The following is a 15,414-nucleotide window of genomic DNA, read 5'->3' on the forward strand; positions in this document are numbered from 1 at the left end:
TGAGACGGAGTCTCGCTCTGTCACCCGGGCTGGAGTGCAGTGGCCGGATCTCAGCTCACTGCAAGCTCCGCCTCCTGGGTTCACACCATTCTCCTGCCTCAGCCTCCGAGTAGCTGGGACTACAGGCACCCGCCACCTCGCCCGGCTAAGTTTTTGTATTTTTAGTAGAGACGGGGTTTCACCATGTTAGCCAGGGATGGTCTCGATCTCCTGACCTCGTGATCCACCCGCCTCGGCCTCCCAAAGTGCTGGGATTACAGGCTTGAGCCACCGCGCCCGGCCTGTTAATTCTTTAAGCGTTTGGTAGAAGTCTCCAGTGTAACCATTTGAGCCTGGAGACTTCATTTTTGGGAGTTTTAAAATTATAAATTCAATTTATTTTATAGTTATAGGGCTATTCAAATTATCGATTTTATGTCAAGTTGTGGTAATTTGTGTTTTTTGAGGAATTAGTCCATTTCATTTAAATTGTCAAATTCATGTGTGTGGAGTTGTTTGTCGTATTCTCTTATTATCTTTTCAATGTCTGTAGTCGTTAGTGATACCCTGTTTTACTCCTGGTACAGTAGTCCCCTATTATCTGTGGGGGATACATTCTAAGTCCCCTAGTGGCTGCCTGAAACTGTAGATAGTACGGAATCCTATACATACTTGCCTTGGACCCCTTTTCCATCTTAACTAAGCACCATCAGGCACTTTTGCAGTTTGAGATGCAACGGCAAAACTAGCAAGAATTTATTTTTCTTTCTTCACAGTTTCATGGATGAGTTTGTTCTTACTGTAGAGCTTAGTAATCTCAGCATACATTTTTTTTCCCTTAATTTGAGAACCTTCACCTCATCATTTAAAGGAGGCACTTTACAGCTTCCATTTGCCATATCTGAATTGCCTGCATCACTACTCAGGTACTTTGGGGCATTAAGAAGTAAAATAGGCTGCGTGTGGTGGCTCACGCTTGTAATCCCAGCACTTTGGGAGGCTGAGGTTGGTGGATTACTTGAGGTCAGGAGTTTGAGACCAGCCTGGCCAATATGGTGAAACCCCGTCTCTACTAAAAATACAAAAATTAACTGGGCATGGTGGCTCACGCCTGTAATCCCAGCTACTTGGGTGGCTGAGGGAGGAGAATCACTTGAACCAGGAGGCAGAGGCTGCAGTGAGCTGAGATCGTGCCACTACACTCCAGCCTGGGTAACAGAGCAAGACTCTGTCTCAAAAAAAAAAAAAAAAAAAAAAAGAGTAAAATAAGGGTTACCTGAACACAAGCACAGTGACACTGACAGTCGATCTGATAACTGAGATGGCGGCTACTAAGTGACTAACGGGCAGCATAAATACAGCACAAATGTTGGACAAAGGGATGATTCATGTCCCAGGAGGAACAGGGTGGGATGACGTATGATTTCATCACACTACTCAGAATGGTGCACAATTCAAAACTTACGAATTGTTTATTTCTGGAACTTTCCATGTAATATGTTCAGACCATGGTTGACTGAGGGTAACTACAGATAAGGGGGCACTACTGTATTAGTAATTTGTGTCTTTTCCTTTTCTTTGTAAGAGGTTCTTTGCTAGATGGCATCAATTTTATTGTTCTTTTCAAAGAACCAGCCCTTTGATTAACTTTATTGTTTTTCTGCTTACGGTTTCATTGATTTCTGCTCTTATTTCCTTCCTTCTGCTGGCTTTGAGTTTATTTTGCTCCTCTTTTTCTAGAGTCTTGATGTAGGAACTTACATTATTGATTTGAAACTTTCCCTTTTTTCTAATATATGCATTTGGTGCTATAAAATTTCCTCTCAGTCCTGCTTTAGCTGTCCCACAAATTTGATTATATTTTCAGTCAGTTCAATTATTTATTTATTTATTTATTTATTTATGAGATGGAGTCTCGCTCTGTCGCCCAGGCTGGAGTGCAGTGGCCGGATCTTAGCTCACTGCAAGCTCTGCCTCCCGGGTTCCCGCCACTCTCCTGCCTCAGCCTCCTGAGTAGCTGGGACTATAGGCGCCCGCCACCTCGCCTGGCTAGTTTTTTGCGTTTTTTTAGTAGAGATGGGGTTTCACTGTGTTAGCCAGGATGATCTCGATCTCCTGACCTTGTGATCCGCCCGTCTCGGCCTCCCAAAGTGCTGGGATTACAGGCTTGAGCCACCGTGCCCAGCCCAATTATTTTTTTAATTTCCAATGAGCCTCTTTGACCCATGGATTATTTACAAGTGTGTCATTTAATTTCTAAATGTTTGAAGAGTTTTCTATTGTCTCAAGCTCCTGATGTATAATTTAATCCCACTGTGGCTGAAGAACACAGTGTGTTATGATTTCAATTACTTCAAATTTGTTTCAGCTTGTTTTATGGCTCAGGATATGGTATATCTTGGTCTATATTCTGGGGGCAATTTTAAAAAATGTGTGTTCTACTGCACTTGTATGGAGTGTTCTGTAAATGTTGATTAGATCCTGTTGTTTGATGATATTGTTGAGTTCTTTGTCTTTGCTGATTTTCTGTCTAGTTGTTCTATCAATTGTTGAGAGAAGGGTGTTGACATCTTCAATTGTAATTGTAGATTACTTATTTCTCCTTTCAGTTTCATCAGCTTTTGCTTAATGAATTTTGCAGCCCTGATGTTTGGTGGATACATAGTTAGGATTGCTATGTCCTGGGGGACTGACCCTATTATTAATATATAATGTCTTTCTTTGTTTCTGGTAATAATTTTCTTTCTTCTAAGGTGTAGTTTATCTGAAATTAATATTGCTATTCTTGCTTTCCTCTAATTAATATTAGCATGCTATATCTTTTCTTCTTCTTTTTTTTTTTTTTTTTTTGAGACGGAGTCTCGCTCTGTTGCCCAGGCTGGAGTGCAGTGGCCAGATCTCAGCTCACTGCAAGCTCCGCCTCCTGGGTTCACGCTATTCTCCTGCCTCAGCCTCCCGAGTAGCTGGGACCACAGGCGCCGCCACCTCGCCCGGCTAATTTTTTGTGTTTTTAGTAGAGACGGGGTTTCGCCGTGTTAGCCAGGATGGTCTCGATCTCCTGACCTTGTGATCCGCCCGTCTCGGCCTCCCAAAGTGCTGGGATTACAGGCTTGAGCCACCGCGCCCGGCCTTCTTCTTCTTTTTTTTTTTGGGATAGAGTCTCGCTCTATTGCCCAGGCTGGAGTGCGGTGGCGTGATCTCGGCTCACTGTAAGCTCCGCCTCCCGGGTTCATGCCATTCTCCTGCCTCAGCCTCCCGAGTAGCTAGGACTATGGCACCTGCCACCACGCCCGGCTAATTTTTTGTAATTTTAGTAGAGACTGGGTTTCACCATGTTAGCCAGGATGGTCTCGATCTCCTGACCTCGTGATCCACCCGCCTTGGCCTCCCAAAGTGCTGGGATTACAGGCGTGAGCCACCGCGCCCGGCCCTTTTCTTCTCTTTAATTATTAAAATGTCTCTATCATTATATTGAAGTGAGTTTCTTGTAGATAGCATATCGTTGGATCATTTAAAAAGATCGACTTTGTCAATTTCTTTTACTTGGTGTATTTAGACCATTTACATTTAATGTAATTATCAATATGTTAGGACTTAAGTCTGCCTTTTTGTTTATTTTTTTGTTTTCTTTTTGTTCTGTGTTTTGTTCTCTGTTTTATTTTTCTTGTCTTCCTGTGGTTTACCTGAACAGCTTTTAGAATTCTATTTTGATTTATCTATAGTTAATTCCTGAAGGATGTTTTCACTGTATATAGGATTCTGTCTTGACAGTTCTTTATTTTTGGCAATTGAAAAATATGCCCCTGTCTTCTGGCCTCTTGGTTTCTGATGAGAAATTTGACATGATTCAAACTGTTTTTCCCCTATGGGTAAAGTGTCATTTCTCTCTCAGTGCTTTTAATATTTAAAAAATATAGGCCGGGCGCGGTGGCTCAATATATATATATTCATTTATTTTTTAAATATTAAGGCAAAAAGGAACCTTGCAGACATGATTAAATGAAGGATCTGGAGATGGGGAGAGTATCTTGGATTATATGTGAGGGCCCTAAATGCAGTCACAGGTGTCCTTATAAGAGGATGGCAAAGGGAGATTTGACTATGGTGGAGAGAAGATGATGTGATGATAGAAGCAGAGATTGGAGTGATGCACTTTGAAGATGAAGGAAAGAGCCACAGCCAAGGAATACAGGCGGCCATGAGAAGTTGAAAAAGGCCAGGAAATAGATGCTACTCTCTATGATAGTAGCATCTGGTCCAGAAGAAACCAGCCCTGCTGACACCTTGATTTTAGCCCAAAGAAACTAATTTCAGCCCTCTGATCTCCAGAAGTCTATAAGGATAAATTTGTGTTGCTTTGAGTCACCAAGTTTGTGATTTGTGACAGCACCAACAGGAAACTAATACACTAGTGTGGATTGAGTGTAGTTGTATGGGCTTTGCCTGGGCAACTCAAGGCATTCTCACCATGGCCCTGGGGAGCAGGTTCTCACATCACCCCCCTTTCCAGATGCTGCAGGGGAGCCTTAGAGACGATGAGACCTGCTCATGGCACAGCTCACTGTGGTGGGAGCAGCTCAGACTGGTTTATTCATCAGCTGCTGAGCTTCTTAGTGGAAGTGGCGGGAGGTGGCTACAGATACGGGTGAAACCCCCTCCAAAAAGTTCCCAGCTTCAAAATATAAACAATAAAATGGCAAAGTTGAAAGTATTCAAAAGCAAAATCATTAAAAGATCCTTCTCCCCTATTCTTTTTTTCAGAAAGTGAAAGTGCTCCCTGAGCCTAAGTGAGGGTCCCTCTGTGCCCTGCGTGCGGTGATGAGGAGCCAGGTCTTCTGTGTCCGGAGCAGGCCCTCTCAGGGTGATGTGGCTGGCCACGGGGCCATGCCACCCCAGCTCAAGCACACAGGGCCACTTGCTTCTCTACCACTTCTGCTTCCTGAAAGCAGGGCCCTGGGACCTGCCCCCTTAGCACACTTGCAAGCAAACTTACATCTGACAAATGATCACATGGAAATGCTTATTTAGTGGAGAGGACAGAAATGAATGGCACTCTGGAGCAAAGAGGCCTCATCTCGCGCGTGTGTTTATTACACCAGGACACACGTACATGCCTACACAGTCAGTGCCGTGCTTGGCACTCCCCACGTAAGCTCTGGGAGGGTGATTCCTTTTTTTTTTTTTTTTTTTTGAGATGAATTCTCGCTCTGTCGCCCAGGCTGGAGTGCAGTAGTGGCACGATCTTGGCTCACTGCAACTTCTGCCCCTGGGTTCAAGTGATTCTCCTGCCTCAGCCTCCTGAGGAGCTGGGACTACGGGCAGGTGCCACCACGCCCAGCTAATTTTTATATTTTTAGTAGAGAGGGGGTTTCACCATGTTGGTCAGGCTGGTCTTGAACTCCTGACCTTGTGATCTGCCCGCCTTGGCCTCCCAAAGTGCTAGGATTATAGGCATGAACCACTGCGCCTGGCTGAGGGTGATTCTTATCATCACCCCCACTTTACTGAGGAAAGTGATTCAGACTGGTAGATGGTTCTGATTTACAATTCCAAAGGTGTCCAAACTGTGTCTGGGGAGAAGCCTTGCCCCGGGGGTCCTTGAGGTCCCAGCCTGGACCTCCTCAGGCCCATCCTGTGCTCCTGGAGTGGCAATGGGCCAGCTGGGGGGATGGAGCCCTCCTTGTTCCCTCCTGGAGCCAGCCCAGGTGGGCAGGGTGCCTCCCTAACCTACTCAGAGCAGGGGTCCTGAATGGCGACTGAGAGGCTACCCCAGGGTCCCGTGGCCCAGCAGGCAGGAGGGCTGCAGGACTCACTCACCATCCTCACTGAAGACGGGGGCGGTGGACAGGTAGTGGGTGATGCTGGGGTCTTGCTCGAACGGACACTCCACTTGTTTCCAGGTGATGAACTCGCCCACCTGCTTGGCCAGCTCCAGGAATTTCTGCCAGAGTCACAGAGACACAGAATGGAGGCGCTCCAGAGCCTGGAGGTCCCCAGAACGCGGAGGGGCTGGTCTCTGCCAGAGTCACAGAGACACAGAATGGAGGCAACTCCAGAGCCTGGAGGTCCCCAGAACGCGGAGGGGCTGGTCCTGGGAGAGACTCACTCAACCCTCAGTGACTTTAGGAGTCTGAGGAGGAGCAGGGGGGCAATAAATGAGGGCGAGGGCAGCCCGGGCCTGCAGCCTGCATGGAGCAAGAGTAGACACAGTTTTATGTCATCATATTTATTTTTGTTGTTATCCTCTATGTATGGCAAGTGATACATGTTTGTTGATTTATGGAATTATGCAAATATATTTAAATAAGTATATTTAAGTAAGACTTAAGTAATTCATTTAAGTATGATTTTATTTAAGTAAAACGTAAACACATGTATTTCATTTTTTAAAAAGCTGCCAACTTTAAACAAACAGCAGTGCACAGCTGTGAATGGCAGGGACCCCCCGATCTGCCCTGGAAGCCAGGTCCAGTCCCTCCCGCTTGCTCCCCAAAGCTGGCATCACACAAGCACCTTGTAGTCTCACCTGTCCCTGGCCTCAGCTCTGAGCATCAATTCAGGAAGGGCAAAGGCAGGGGTTCCCATGCCTGGTTCTGGGCTGCCGTCACCTGCCGAGGAGGATCCCAGTTCCCCGGGGCCCCTGCACTGTCTTGCCTAAGCCCGATCTTGTCCACGTCGCCTCCAGCCTGGGCTAACCTAAGCGGCGAGGCAGCCTCGGACCCGCTAACCAGGCCTGTGGGCAGCATGTGGCGTCTGCTGGGGCATCTGTGAGGAGGGCAGCTCCAGGCCCAAGGGTCTGGCCATGTGCTGTGGTTCCCACCTGCAGGGGACACTCACAGCCCATGGAGGGCCATGCTGTACCTCTACCCCAGCCCCTCTGTAGGCTACAGTTGAAGCCCCATCGTACACAGGGAGAGACTGAGGCTCAGACAGAGCAGTGACTGGTGACTGGCCCAGGGCTTACGGCTCCTTGGAGTTGGAGGCTGGGTGGGGCCTCACACTCACTGTGTCACCCACTGCTAAGGCCAACACTAGGGTGGGGCTGGCTCTCAGTGGGAGAAGAGCCCCCTCCTTCCTGCAGACTGGGGGTCCCACTGCTGCCTGGCATGCTCTGTCTGACTCAGTGTCTGCCTAGCTCCCCGGCTACTCCGAGACACGTGTGCTGGGGGGCCCCTTTTGGAGCTCAGGATACGGAGCCGGTCAGCCTGGCCTTTCTTCTCGGGAGCTCAGGGACTCGGGTGCAGTGACCGAGGATGGATGGAGGGAGGCCTGCCAGGTGGGCTTTTGCTGCCTGGGAGGTCCAGGGAGGCTTCCTGGAGGAGGAGACACTTGAGCTGACAGCGGTGAGTGTCTGTAGAGGGAGCAGAATTCTTTCCTTTTTGTTCACTCTGGCCTTGGCCTGATAGCTTCCTCCTGCTACTCAGGGCTCTGCCTTTGGGCTGGTCCTGACCTCCAGGGCACAGCCCCTGTCACAGCACCTTGCCGGTTGTCACTGTGGGCCCATGGAACTGCCTTTCTCACCAGCCTGGTGCCCCTGAAGGGCTTAGATGGACTCTGCTTCACCTGTGCTGGCCATGAGGCCCAGCCTGGAGGGACATGACCCTGAGCCTCAGCATCCCCACCGCAGTGATGTCAGGGTGGGAGGACCCTGATCACCTCGCCGAGGTCGGCTGTCAATGGCTCATTCTGCCCCAGAGTCCCCCATTAGGGCAGGGCCCAGTGGTCCTGCCCTGGGAACTTTTCCTGGCCTGTCTACCTCAGTGGAGGTCCCCACGGAGGTCCTACCTCAAAGTTGACGTGTCCATTGGGAAGGCGGTTGGCACAGCCCTCATTCAGGAAGTAGATGTCTTTGATGAGCAGGCTGAAGAAGGGAATGACAATCTGGAAGAAAGAGGGGGCAGGTCGGCCCCAGCTCTATACAGCTGGCTCCAGGACAGGGGGCAGCCTTGCCAGCAGATAGCTGCCCCAGGGACCTCAGACCCGACCCCAGGGTGCAGAGGGCAGGGGAGACTTCCTGGGCTAGTCAGGGCCTCGGGGCTTCACAGGTTACGAGGTGAATTCCTGTGCACCATGGAGGGTAATAAGGACCACCAAGAAAGGAGCAGGCCCCCATCACCCTGCCGGGCACTGTGGCGCTGCTGCCCGTCCTGGCCCCCGTCACCCTGCCGGGCGCCGTGGCGCTGCTGCCCGTCCTGGCCCCCGTCACCCTGCTGGGCGCCGTGGCGCTGCTGCCCGTCCTGGCCCCCGTCACCCTGTCGAGTGCCGTGGTGCTGCTGCCTGTCCTGGGGCTGGGTAAGAGATGCACAGTCACGATGACCCTTGAATAGTCCTTCCACTGCTTTCTGGGAGGGGCTGATAGGTCCCCACTACCTCCATCCCCATCCAAAGGTCCACAGGCTCATGTGCACCGGGAGGGGCAGTCCGGGCTGCACACACTGTTAAAGACATATGGAACAGATGTGCATCAACTGTTCTGAAATTTGGTGGCCTCCTTTTTTTTTTTTTTGAGATGGAGTCTCACTCTGTCGCCCAGGCTGGAGTGCAATGGCGCGATCTTGGCTCACTGCAACCTCTGCCTCCCAGGTTCGAGTGATTCTCCTGCTTCAGCCTCCCCGAGTAGCTGGGATTACAGGCACCTGCCACCATGCCTGGCTAATTTTTGTATTTTTAGTAGAGATGGGGTTTCACCATGTTGGCCAGCCTGGTGTCGAACTCCTGACCTTGTGATCCGCCCGCCTCGGCCTCCCAAGGGGGCCTTTTTTTTTAAAAAAAAAATTAACAACTTGTCCCCCTATGTCTTTCTTGATGCACTTACTGTTAGACCAAAACCTTTCTTGCTCCACTGCCCGCAGGAAAAGAAAGGCTGGTGGACCCAGCCTGCGAAAGGCGGCCGGCTGTGTGCAGGCCCCCACCACTCTTCATTCCTGACCTCACTGCAGTGGGAGACACAGTTATGGGAATAACCTACAAAATGAGGAGGCCTCATCTGGCAAATCTTTGCTAATCCTGCTGCCGGCTGGGTTTAGCCTCCATCTGCTCCCAAAGAGCCCGCTCCTTATGCCCTTATCAAGCCTGAGTGCCTCACTGCTGAGCTGCACACAGGATTACTTTCCATCTTTGCATGGTCCTATGAAGCAGGGCTCTTATGACCCCGCTTTATACGTGAGGAAGCTGAGGCCCAGAGAGGTTAAATACCTTGCACAAGCTCACACAGCAGTGAGCAGCGGAAGCAGGGCTGAGTCCCAGGTGCTCTGCCCTAGTGCCCCATCCTGCCTCTTCCTCACCGTGCCGGGATGAGTGGTAGGGGGGGATTGGGGGGGTGGTCTGTGTCTGTGCCCTCCCTCGGTGGTGCTGAGTCCCCAGTCCTGGTGTGGTGGGTTCTGGACAGCTGAACTATATTGGAATAGGGAGATGCGCCAAGACAGGGAGAGGGTTTAAGGAGTGTGGGACTCTGCACACACAGAAAGCTCCCCCGGGGCCTGGTCTGGGCTTCCTGGAGGCAGGGGCATTGAGCTGGTCCTCGAGAGGTGGCGTGTTCCATACGCAAGCACCTCTCACCGCTTCTGCCATGGCCATGCCACTCAAGGCCGCTGCCCATGTCTGACCTGGTCTCCTTTTGCCCTCACGGCAGCCACAGAGGCCTTTGTATCTGCAAATCTGCTGCTCTTGCTTCTGACGTGAGAAGTTTAATTAGAGCCCAGGTCGGCTTGGAGGTCACCCAGATAAGTGGGCCCCATGACACCGATGGGGAGAGGGGCAGACAGGAGCCGCCCACAGACAGGAAGGAAGCATAAAGTGCTATGACCACCGAGATCTCCCGGCCCATCAACTCAGCTGGGGCGCCAGGAAACTGTGAGCGAATCTCTAAGTGTCCCTTCCTCCTCCTCCTTCCTTCCCTCCCTCTGCCCCTCCACCCCCTCCACACATAGAGCAGCTTTTGTGGGCCTCGCCCATGACCCATCTCCCTCTGGAAGTGAGAGGAGAATGTGGTTAAAGTAAACACACAGCTCTAAGCTGCCTGCCTACAGCACCAATGCATAGCATTCCAGCACCCAGAGCTGGAAGGGGCTCAGAGCACAGGCACCCAAATCCCAGTCTCTCTACCTGCCCCCCAGCCCCGTGTCCCACAGAGAGGAAGGAAGCAGTGCGGAGTGCCCAGGCCATGGCTGACGGCTCCCAGCCCAGCTCGGCACCAAGCTCCTGTGCACCGATTCTGCATCCAGCCTAGGCCCGTAGCCAGTGCCCTGCGACTGCCAGACACACCCGATGCCTGGGAATAGGAGTCAGCCTGGTGGTGTGCAGACCGCGAGACTCACAGCCAGACAGGCTGCAGTGTGATCCTGGCTCTGCCACCTACCTGCAGTGTGACGGGATTAGTGAGCTCTCCTGCCTGAGACTCAGTCTGCGGATCTGGGAACTGGCAATGCTGATGCCCCCACAGAGTAGTTGTGGGGTGTGGAGGTCAAGTGGCTGGAATGAGGCAGGTGCTCAGTGACATGAGTTTCCTGCCCCTGCTGTCTGGCTTTCTGGGCTCTGGCTCCTGGCGGGCCACCCACCTGCCCTGGGATTTGAGGTCTCACATCCCCGGGTGCTGCTCCCCTCTGCAGAGTCACTGACACACTCACAGCCTGAACAGGAAAGGCCAGCTGGACAGGACAGAGCCATCCATGTGGCTGGTGTCTGCCCCTTGGGTGGAGGGCCAGGAAGGCCTGGCAGGTGGCACAAGCGTGCACACCTCAGCTTGCTTCCCATACCTGCCCACTGGCATCCCTCCAGTGCAATTCCAGGGGGACCTGAATTTCAAGAACAGCAATGAGTTCTGTTATCCCTCACGCTGGAGACAGACATCCACGAACCACAGCAGGGACGTGATTCCACTAATGTTTCTGCATGGCACGGGCCTTCGGAGGGACAACGAGTCTCGGAGTTTCCTCTCCATAGAGATGAACAACTCTGATCATCAGGATGGTAACAGGTTTCAAGCCAGAGGATCACGGCAATCCCAGAACCAGGGCATGATTCTCTGTACCAGAGGCCATGAGTAGAATTTGGAGGAGAAATAAAATTGATCAGGTCAGCAAAGGCCCCACAAATGCAGGTATATAAGAATACAGGCTGTGGCTGGGCGTGGTGGCTCACACATGTAATCCCAGCACTTTGGGAGGCCGAGGCAGGCAAAACACCTGAGGTCAGGAGTTCAAGACCATCCTGGCCAATATGGTGAAACCCTGCCTCTACTAAAAACACAAAAATTAGCCGGGTGTGGTGGCAGGCGCCTGTAATCCCAGGTACTTGGGAGGCTGAGGCAGGAAAATCACTTGAACCCAGGAGGTGGAGGTTGCAGTGAGCCAAGATGGCACCACTGCACTCCAGCCTGGGCGACAGAGAGAGACTCCATCTCCAAAAAAAAAAAAAAAAAAAAAAAAAGAATACAAGCTGTAAACAGGCAGTTTGGGTGAGGAAAAAGCTTGGTTTAGTGATTGCCAAAAATGCAAATGTGATCTGAGGCCACAAAATTAAAAGTATTATGTTTAGAATCAGGGAGGTGGAAGATCCTGTGTACCTGGAACCTCAATTTTATCTGAAACAGAAGGAATTTTGAAAAATGGAGCTGTTTAGGGACCAAAGGGCCCTAAGTGGGAGGAGCCTGGAAACTGTAGTGTGGCAGGGCAGGTCTGGGGCCGCTGACTCAGGAGAGGAGAGGAGGGGCCTGGGGCCTCTGAAGAACTGGTGAGCAGAAGACGAAGTGGCCTCACTCGTGTGGCCCCCAAGAAAGGATGACCCCAGGCAGCCCGGCTTCAGGCCCTCACGAAGCACCTCCTATCAGTTAGAGTTGTCTGAGGCTGGCTTCCCTCAAGTTTTGGGAGGTGGTGAGCTCCCGACACTGGAGGCATGCAAACAAGGAGACCTGGCTGTCTCCTCGTCTATTACTGATGCTGCAGCGGGGCAGGAGCTGCAGCAGGTGAACTCTGAGCCAGCACCCGGGTTCCCCTGCAGCCCCGCTGGGCCAACCTGGCCCCAACCCACCTTCTCTCGGCTGCTGTGGGCCGTCAGGGAGCGGTGGGCTGCCCCTCGCAGGGCTGTCCTGTAGTTGCAGAAATTCCCTGTTGGGTCCATCTGGTGCTGGAAGGAGATATAGGGAGGCATGTGGGCAGCTCTGTCCAGGGGATGGCCGGAGGCACTCCGCAGCCCAGCAGCCTCATTTACCTCGAGGATGAAAAACTTGGCCGTCTTCACTTTGGCCCAGGTCTTCTTTAGCCTGGAGACAGGGCTCATGTTCATGCCAGCTAGAAGAGGGAGGGAGAGTTGGAGAGGGCTGCTTCTGGGACAGGGGGACCTCTGTTTAGCTGCAGCCCCTTGGGCTGCACCCTGACCAGGGCTGGGGGCTGCAGGGCTCAGTCTGTCACATGGTGGGTGGGTGAGGGGGTGCTGGTGGACATCACGGTCAGGTGGGTCTGCTCCCACCATGCCGGTCCCATTCTGTACTGAGCACCTGCACTGGGCCCTCGTTCTCTGCATCTGGGGACATACCACCAAGCCCCCATCAAACATCCCGAGGGGGCTGGGCTTGCCTCAAAAGGCGCGGCTCCCCAGGACCTCTGAGGCGGGGACATGGGACTGCCCAGGCCTTCAGACAGCCCAGCCCACGCCCTCCCGCTGCTCAGAGGCGGGCCCCGGCTTGCACTCTGCCTGCCTGGCTGCACCCGCTCTGACGTCTGGGGGCGCCTGTGCACTGGGGACTCCAGGCCCGAGCCGGCCCACTCACAGATGATGGCCATGAGGGAGTTGAAGTTGCCGATGTTGAAGCACTCGCGGGCCACGTCGATGAAGAACTCAATCACCTGGGCCCTCTGCTTCTTCTTGGCTGGCTGGGGACAGGGCAGCAGAGCCTCAGCGGTGACACGCCTCCACCCTGCCCTGACCAGGCCCGCCCCCGTCACCCGGCCCTCTTCGCCCTCTCTAAACCCACTGCACAGCTGGGGCACTTGAGGCCCAGGGGAAACAGGGTCTCAGAGCGCTTCATGGGCCGAGCCAGCAGAGCCCGATGCCATAGAGGGCTAGGTGGGCCCAGTGGGGCACAGGCACTCCCTGTAGCCCTGGAGCAGGTGAGACGCACCTTCACGAGATGCTCCACAGCTCCCCTCCAGCGCCCTCCTCCCTCTGGGCCCGGCTCCCACCCAACTCCTTCCCTAAATTAGAGAGCCCCACCCACCTTCCCCCAGCCCTGGGCTTTCTCCCCTCACTGGGGTACAAGCTGACCCTGAGACCTGTCCCTCGAGCAGCCTCTCCGCTCTCTCCATCTAACAACTGCGTGACTGGTAAACCCTTGTTTGTGGTTGGGCGCTTGGGACTTCAGACCCCTCTGATGTGCAGAACCACACCATGTCCTTCCCTGGCCATCGTGGGCCACAGCTGGTTCCCTGGGAGGCTCAGGCCAAGCAAGCTTCACCCGGGCTCGGCCCTCTTGCCTGCAGCCAGCGGCGCGAGGGTGGGAAGTGGGCTGGGCCAGCGGGGCCTGCGTTGCATTCTTTCCACACAGGTAGGTGCTGCCTGCCCACCAAAGATGCAGCAAGGGTCTTTACCGCCACCAAGAAGTGGGGTGTTGTGCTCTGAGATGTCTCACCAAACCCCCTTCCAGGGGCTGTCTTGGCCACAGAGAGCTGCCCACCCAAAGCCGGCCCTGTCCTTTGAAGGGCAGCCCGCCCTGTGGTGGGGGCTGAGCCAGGTGGGGGACAGAGGCCAACCCGTGTCTGTCACCACATCGTCGCACGGGGCTGCCTCCTCTCTATGCTCGTCCGCAGGTGTGGACCCCTCATGAACACGTGCCCCATACTCGGTCTCGGCACCTGCCCCGGAGAGCCCGGCCTGCCGCGGCGCTGCCTCCAGCCTGGCCCTGGGATGAGCGGCCCCCTGGGCTTCATCTTAAGGTGAGAGTGGGTTCAGAGGAGGGCCCCTCTGCTGCAAGGAGGAGGACGCGTGGGTGTGACCAGGGGGACTGCGACTCAGTGACAAGCACGTCTGGCTCCACGCTGCTGAGTTTTGGTGCTTTCCAGGAGCAGCTGGAACTATGGGCTTTTACGTGTGTCTCCAGTGCTTAGAGGTCAGATCACGTCCACCTCTAGGTCCCGAGCAAGCCAAACAAGGCCAGTTGCAGGCCAGGCTGCCCAAGGCAGGCCGGCACAGATGGAGAGAGCAGAGCCACTGGGGCTGCGAGTGACTGTCTCTCACTCCTTCAGCAAACCCTCTCCAACACCCTCTGGGCCTGGCTGGTGGATCTGTCCTGGGTTCTACTTGGAGGGAAAAGTCACTGCAGGAAAGCTGGTGTCACCTGGAGTCCTGGAGGGGTGCCCAGCCTGGCACTGGACTTGGAAATGAACAGGACTCAAGGTGTCCTTCCGGTTCCTTCCCCAGTAGGCTCCTCCCAACTCCAGCCGCCTTGGGCTATGCCAGGTGGTGCCCACCCTGGCTGTCTACTCACCATGCAGATCTCGGTTGCCACCAGGTAGCACAGTCTGTTGAACCATTTCACGTAAGCCTCTAGGTGGCTGGTCTTGTCACTAAAGCAGGGCTAGAAAAAACACGCAGGACCACATTCTGAGCCTTCTTGTTAATCATCTTTTAGAACATGAGGTCAGTTCATGGTCCCGACGACCCGGGAAATGTCAAAACCCCCAAACCATCCAGAACTACCAAAGATTTGGTGTGTACCCTTTTAGTCCTTTTAAAAATACATTTTAGCCGGGCGCGGTGGCTCAAGCCTGTAATCCCAGCACTTTGGGAGGCCGAGACGGGCGGATCACGAGGTCAGGAGATCGAGACCATCCTGGCTAACACGGTGAAACCCCGTCTCTACTAAAAATACAAAAAACTAGCCGGGCGAGGTGACGGGCGCCTGTAGTCCCAGCTACTCGGGAGGCTGAGGCAGGAGAATGGCGGGAACCCGGGAGGCAGAGCTTGCAGTGAGCTGAGATCCGGCCACTGCACTCCAGCCTGGGTGACAGAGCCAGACTCTGTCTCAAAAAAAAAAAAAAAAAAAAAAAAAAAAAAAAAAATACATTTTAAAATGTAACTTCACACACAAACACACACACAGACACACACACACACACGAACCTCATTATTCCTGGATTCTGTATTTGCAAATTAGCCTCCTCTCTAAAATGTATTTGTAACCCCCAAAACTTGTGTCACTTTTGTGGTCTTCTGTACACATGCGCGGGGTGGCGCAAATATTGAAGCCACGAGTGTCCGTGCGCTTCTCCAGCAGAGGCGAGGCAATGCTCTGTCCTCCCGCATCTCACTCTCAGACTTGGCCTACTATCATGTCCTTTACAGTTTTGTACTTTTCGCTGATAATTCCACTGTTGAGAAAGGCCCCCGAGCATGGTGCCAAAGTGCCGTCTAGTGTTCCCACGCAGGCAAAGGCTGCTCTGT

General features: G+C 53.1%; 1 protein-coding gene across 4 annotated transcripts in view; it reads right to left on the reverse strand.

Annotated features, from left to right (window-relative positions):
* Window positions 1-15,414, reverse strand: part of RASGEF1C (RasGEF domain family member 1C) — a 106,615-nt gene that overhangs the window by 4,253 nt on the left and 86,948 nt on the right. For all 4 annotated transcript variants that reach the window (XM_025388275.1, XM_025388274.1, XM_025388276.1 and 1 more), the window contains 6 exons: window positions 14,459-14,548; window positions 12,746-12,848; window positions 12,187-12,266; window positions 12,007-12,102; window positions 7,765-7,860; window positions 5,797-5,920 (listed from right to left, as the gene is read on the reverse strand). In XM_025388275.1, the coding sequence (XP_025244060.1) occupies window positions 5,797-5,920; window positions 7,765-7,860; window positions 12,007-12,102; window positions 12,187-12,266; window positions 12,746-12,848; window positions 14,459-14,548 (589 nt within the window). The remainder of the gene's footprint in view (window positions 1-5,796; window positions 5,921-7,764; window positions 7,861-12,006; window positions 12,103-12,186; window positions 12,267-12,745; window positions 12,849-14,458; window positions 14,549-15,414) is intronic.

The sequence above is a fragment of the Theropithecus gelada genome, chromosome 6, assembly GCF_003255815.1.
Source record: "Theropithecus gelada isolate Dixy chromosome 6, Tgel_1.0, whole genome shotgun sequence".
Lineage (NCBI taxonomy): Eukaryota > Metazoa > Chordata > Mammalia > Primates > Cercopithecidae > Theropithecus > Theropithecus gelada.